The sequence below is a fragment of the Gymnoscopelus braueri genome, assembly GCF_963280865.1.
Source record: "Gymnoscopelus braueri genome assembly, chromosome: 14".
In the NCBI taxonomy this organism is placed as follows: domain Eukaryota; kingdom Metazoa; phylum Chordata; class Actinopteri; order Myctophiformes; family Myctophidae; genus Gymnoscopelus; species Gymnoscopelus braueri.
The window spans coordinates 45838303-45844796 of NC_137619.1; the positions used below are offsets into that span (position 1 = coordinate 45838303).

Below are 6494 nucleotides of genomic sequence, written 5' to 3' on the forward strand. Positions count from 1 at the left end.
TAATAGACTTACATTCAGGATCCTCTGTTCCTCGGTTGGACGAACCATCCGGCAACAGAGACAGTGATCCACAGATGAGTCCAGAGTATGGGGAACCTCACGATGGTGATTGGGTCCCCATTGTGCTGGCGGCTCTTGAACCAACTGCGGTTGTGCCTGTGGACTTAGTTGAGTCCAACAGGGTACTTCCACTCTCTAGATCACTGGTCTCTCAATCGGAGGATCCATCCAGTAGTGGCGAGGCTGTCCAACGCCGAACTTCCAGGTCTACAGCTGGCCAACATTCCAACCTGTTCCATCTTCCACAGGCAGTGGATAGAGGACTGGTCTCCACCCCTGTTTCGGCATCGAACGCTGTCTCAGCCTTGTATAGACCCTGGAGTTAGGGTTTGGTCGTGTTGGGATAAGTCATCGTCGGGCCGACGATGCAATTGGGTGGGATGGATTGTAGCAGTATGGGCGTGGGTTCCCACGCTGCCATCCTCCGCCCACTCATCAGTGGGCTGATTGACAACAGTATTAAGGCAACGCACCCTCAAACTCAGTTAGCTGTCTGTCTGTCTCCACACCGGTCCACTACATGTTCAGGCTGGCCTGTTGGGCTCTCCTGTCGGTTACTGCATCGCGCACCAGCGCAGGTATGTCTCTCCGTCTTGCTGTTTATGCAACTGTCTTGTACTGTGTGGCGCATGGTCGTGAACTTGACCATGACCGTTTGTGTCATTTGTAGCCTCGGTGTGTTTATCCACCTCGTCGGCGTTTTACGCCCAGTCCGGTGTTGGCTTCACGCTGCACAACGGGTACGTTGGTGGTCCTTCCTCTCCACCTTATAACCAATTAATTCTATGTCTTAGCGGCACTATAATAATCATGGCCTTTATATTACTACAGTTATTCCTACCGGTGTCCGCCGCTGCAAGCGGGCCATCAGGGCTTCCGCCTTTGCTGCATAGCGGTACGTCCCTGTGTGTCTCTCTGCTCCTGTCTTAATGAACATTAGTATTATAAATTGGTAGAATGACACGGCCACTTATCGTTTCAGGCACTGTGATACCACCTGCTGCTCTGCTGCTTTTTGACTCATCCACGCCTGTATTACAAACCCTCATATTGACGCTCCTCGCTGAGGTTCTCCTCTCCCCGTTTCTAAACGGCGTGGACCAACTGGCTCAGCTGAGCGTACACCCTCATACGGGTTTAGAGTATCACTTCCCGACGCAGATGTCCCCACTCAGGCTCTCAGCCAGCCTTATTGTTTATTTGTTTATTATTTAGCGTTATTGCCTTTTCTGTTTATTTGCTTATTCTGTTTATTTGTTTATTACTTATTTTGTTATCTGCTTTTGTTTATTTGCTTATTATTACTTATTTTGTTATTTGTTTATTACTTTTGTTATTTGTTTATTTTGTTTATTTAGTGCTTTATGATTATTGTTTCTTTTGGGTGAGACTAGGCCTACAGACGGCATCCATTATAATATATATATATATATATATATGTAGGATATAGTAAATATATATATTATATATTATATATAGCTCCCCTAAATCCAAGTCCAATGTTAAACTACTATAATTGTCCGACACCATTAAAACCTATTCTCTGTCTTGCAGGCCTTTTGCTGGGGACCTCTTGGTGTGTGGAAGCAGGTGGCGGCCGCCCAGTCGGGTTGTGGTAACCCCCCCCCCCTTTGCTGTGCTTTGAGTGTGAAACCGTGTGCTGTGCCGGGGTGCCCTTCCTCTGGGTCGGTCGGCCTGCTCTTCCTCCCCCTTCCCCCCCAGCATCGGCCCTACCGGCACCTAGGTTTTATTATTGATTGCATTGTGACTTTGTTTTAGCTATTAATTGTTTTGCCCTTTTTATTATTGATGCATTTACACTGTTCTTAATTATAATAAAGCTTTTTGTATATTTGCCTATAGCACTGTTTCTGCCTTTTAATTATTTGATCTTATAACGAACTTGTGTGAGGAGCAATCTTTGTTCAGGCGATTGGTTTACACTGTAATCATTTCCTGGGGTGCAATTCCCCAGGTGGCGTAGTTGGCTATAATACATATTTACCCATACCGCCCTGCTACACAAGCAACACACATAGCCTATCCTAGCCTGTGGGGAGGGGGGGGGGGGTTGATGAGGGAGAGGAGAGATTTAAAAGAGAGAAAGAGAGTGTAAAAGAAGGCGAAACAGTCAAAGAACAAAGGAAGAAAGGAGAGAATTAGGGAGGAACAGAGAAAGAGTGAGAAAAGGAGTAAGTGTATTGTGTGTACGCAATTTTGATAATAAGTAGTAAAACAGTTATTTTAATTTGTTCATCACTAATTACAAAAAAAGCTCAATCAATTCAGACATAATCAGGTGTGTGTGTGTGTGTGTGTGTGTGTGTGTGTGTGTGTGTGTGTGTGTGTGTGTGTGTGTGTGTGTGTGTGTGTGTGTGTGTGTGTGTGTGTGTGTGTGTGTGTGTGTGTGTGTGTGTGTGTGTGTGTGTGTGTGTGTGTGTGTGTGTGTGTGTGTGTGTGTGTGTGTGTGTGTGTGTGTGTGTGTGTGTGTGTGTGTGTGTGTGTGTGTGTGTGTGTGTGTGTGTGTGTGTGTGTGTGTGTGTGTGTGTGTGTGTGTGTGTGTGTGCGTGTGCGCGGGCGGGTCTTAAACCTGAGAGGAGAGGAGAGGAGATAAATGCAACCTGAGAATGAAAACAGGGTCAGGGATAATTATGTTATTTTGCCGTCTTTCGATCCAGAACAGACCTGATATTAGCGTGAAGGTCACGCTGTAGATTCCCAACTCTCTCCTGCCTTCCCTCTCTCGTTCCCTCTCCCCTTCAGAGAATTGATATCCACCAGCCAATCAAACACAAAAGAGAACCATAGCTATAGTACACCTTTTGTTTAAAGTCATCCAGGATTATTCATTGTTAATACACTAAAGCTCCTTGATAAACAAGGTAATTATATACATGATGAACACTTAATTAAAGTGTTAGACTGTAACCAGACTAAAAACGGATTGTAAATCAAAATAAAGCAATTGAAGCTAAAATGTGGCGATTACCTGGAACTTGACAGGTTTCTGGAAGACAGAGGGACCACCAGAGGACTTATACTCTGCCCGGAAACTGGTCTGAGACATCACACTGTGGCTGAGAGATGGGATTTGGAGGCCAAGCCAGGTGGGGTGAGGTAAATGGTTGGATAAGAGAAAGACAAAAGTAAACAAAGAAAGGTAAGACGTCGTCTATACAGCAAGAGTTTCAGTAGGTAGTAAGGATGGGCGATACCACAAATGTTCTTTTCAATCCGATACCAAGTAGCACCAGGGCTTGTATCCCGATATGAATATGATAGGTCTACTTTAAAAAAAAGTGTCAAAACATTTCTACAGTAAAATTGGTAAATGTGAACACCAAGAAAATTATATCAAAATAAAAAAATCTATAAATTTACCCCCCCCAGTCTTAAAAAAAGAAGAAAATAGAGGAAATAGGCAATTTACACACAGTGCTCACATGGCGAGTCTGGCGACCTGAGTTGTACCGTCATTCACATGGAACTACTTTGATTTAAGTAGGCTAAATCAAAATTTGCATGGCAAAACATCTTTTCAATTGGGGCTGCCAGGTTTGTAACAAATGAACAATACTACATTGATATCTACGTTACCAGGCAGCGTTAGCTTCCAACATTATCCAGGATGATACTATAAATAAAGATGGCTGCCAAAATGTATTGTCCTTCTGCTTCGATCTCTGCTGCGCTAAAGTTGCGCATCCTGCGTGAAAGCCCCGTAAGGCACGTGTTGACATGAAAAACACTATTTTTTTTAAATGATTTCCATTCAGCTTTTCTAATGAAATGTATCTAAAACTAAGTGGATGGACACCCAGTACATTGTTTCTAGCATACACACTCACGGACAAGAAGGCGTGGACAATATCCGCCTTGATAGAGCTGAGGTTTGTCTCTGATCACCACAAAGATCTGTTCCTCTCTCTCCAGACTGATGAAGTTACCAAACCATGACCTCTTTGCCAATCTGAAAACAAATAAATATAATTGTTTAGGCATTAGGCCTATTTGGTATTACAGCCAGGGGCGTCACAGGGGGGGTGTAAGTGGGACTGAGTTAATAGGGCCCCCCCCCCAAAAAAATAAATAAAAATAAATAAATAAATCATAGGGGGGCCCACAGTGAATCTTTGTCCCCAGGGCCCAGAATTTGGTGCTACGCCCCTGATTACAGCTCTACAGGATGCATACAGTACTGCCACCAAGTGGCCATAGATTCAAGGCCTAACGTTAAGATTCAAACACAGCTGTAAGGAACATCATGAGTAACCTGATGAGTCCTAATGAGTAACATAACCTGATGTGAGTCATTCTGTCATACGTTTTACATACTGAAGTGGAAAACCTGCCGAAGGCTCTGCTATGTTACCAGTGGTGGAAAAAGTACTCACATGTTTTACTTAAGTAAAAGTATCAATACTGCAATGTAGAAATACTCTGTTACAAGTGAAAGTCCAGATTTCAAAATGTACTTGAGTAAAAGTACAAAAGTATTGGCATCAGAATATACTTAAAGTACAAAAGTAGAAGTACTCATTATGCATAATATCCCATTTCACAAGTCCAAAATGTGTTAAAATATTTTGAAAATAGCCGATCTACAAGCTCACAGAGCTTGTAGATCTGCTATTTTCAAATGACCGAAATGTATATAGGGCTGAAGTGGTTAGTGTGTTTTGCGATAATAATCAGTAAAAAAAGTAACTAGTAACTAAAGTTTCCAAAGAATTGTAGTGGCGTAAAAGTACAATATTTGCCTCTGATATGTAGTGGAGTAGAAGTAAAAGTACTGAAAACTGGAAATACTCCAATAAAGTAAAAATACCTCAAAATTATACTTAAGTAAAGTACTTGTACTTAGAGTAAATGTACTTAGTTACTTTACACCACTGTATGTTACATACATACAGTACACAGTAAAATCGTCAGTGGTCATTTAACTCCGAGACCCACAGGGTAACTCTCAGAGTTAAATGAACCCTGAGAGGATTTTTCTGTGCAGCTTTTAATAAATTCTAATCCAGTGAATCCAAACGTACTGTAGACGTCCTACTTGTGTCCAAACAACAGTAGTTTATGTTGCATGCTGTACTGTGCTGTTCTAATCGGTTCTGCTCTATTGTGATGTTGTGTAGTTCTCTTGCCAGCGATGTAGATGCTCAATCCTGCTACTCCATGGTTGAGCTTATAGTGTATGTATTGTAATGTAGTGTAGTGTACTCACTTTAGTGTACTGTAGTGTACTGTAGTGTAGTAGTGTAATACTCACTCTGGACTGGGTCAAACTGGACATATTTTCGGACGTAGGAACTGGAACAGAAAGTTAAATGACAAGACAAAGAAAGAAATCAAGAAAGAAAAGATCAACACGGACACTGCAACCATATTCATTAATTACTTTAAAACTGATCTACAAGCTCACAACGCATCGCGATGGGTTGTGAGCTGGTAGATCATCAATTTATTAAATCAGGCTTATGGTCAATTTATTGCCACTCTCTATTTTTTTATGAAATGATGCCTCTGTACCAAGCTACACAAAGGCAGTGTGTGTGTGTGTGTGTGTGTGTGTGTGTGTGTGTGTGTGTGTGTGTGTTGTGTTGTGGTGTGGTGTGGTGTGGTGTGGTGTGTGTGTGCGTGTGCGTGTGCGCGCTTGCGTGCGTGTGTGCGTGTGTGTGTGTGTGCCTCATTCAATAAACGTGGAAACTTCTTCACTGGGAAAGAAAACACGAATCAAGCTACATTCAACTAAAACAGGTCTCATGTTAGTCAGATAGTCACATTCACTGTATTTTAAATGCTCAACACAAGATTAAAATCACTTGAATCACTCATCAGAGGCAAAAAAAAGTGACCACTTAAGCTGAATAGTAAATCTACAAGCTCACAATACATAGATATTGTGAACTTGCAGATCAGCTATTTTTGCCATTTGTGGAAAAAGTGTTGCCTGTAATGACATGCACGCGCAAAATAAGGAAGCCACAGTTTTAAAGTGATTAATTAATATATGGCAGCAGTAAGAAAACAAGTGTCTATGAGCGTCGATCTAAAAATCCAATTGAATATGGAAAAACAACATTCAGATGTAGAATAAATATGAATTACAGAGCTGAATATTGAGGTTAAATGTGAAAGCTGCAGGGGGGGAGGGCAGCCCTAACGCCACTGAAGTAATGCTGCAGGTTTAGCTTCGGTTAGCATTCTTGTAGTAGCAGCGTAGTCTTGCGTTTCATAGAAAAACTCGGGACAGGAGTTCAGATAAAACAACAGGACATTTTATTTACTCCTTGGGTCAGTTTAATTGTACAATAATGAGTAACATGATAGGACTGAGCAGCGCACGACAGACAGTGTGTCCAACTTGTCTTTACAACTAGAACTACAATGTGAATAAAGGACGTCACAGGATTTACAAACAACAATATCTT

The 6494-nt window shown here is 42.0% G+C and overlaps 1 protein-coding gene across 1 annotated transcript in view; it reads left to right on the forward strand.

The window, feature by feature from the left end:
* Positions 1 to 580: 580 nt before the first annotated feature.
* The window catches only part of LOC308100667 (zinc finger MIZ domain-containing protein 1-like), a gene marked incomplete at its 5' end in the record, with an annotated part of 141407 nt that continues 135493 nt past the window's right edge, over positions 581 to 6494 (forward strand). The window contains 3 exons of the mRNA XM_080449733.1: positions 581 to 638; positions 731 to 800; positions 1615 to 1675. Of these exons, the coding sequence (XP_080305859.1) occupies positions 581 to 638; positions 731 to 800; positions 1615 to 1675 (189 nt within the window). The remainder of the gene's footprint in view (positions 639 to 730; positions 801 to 1614; positions 1676 to 6494) is intronic.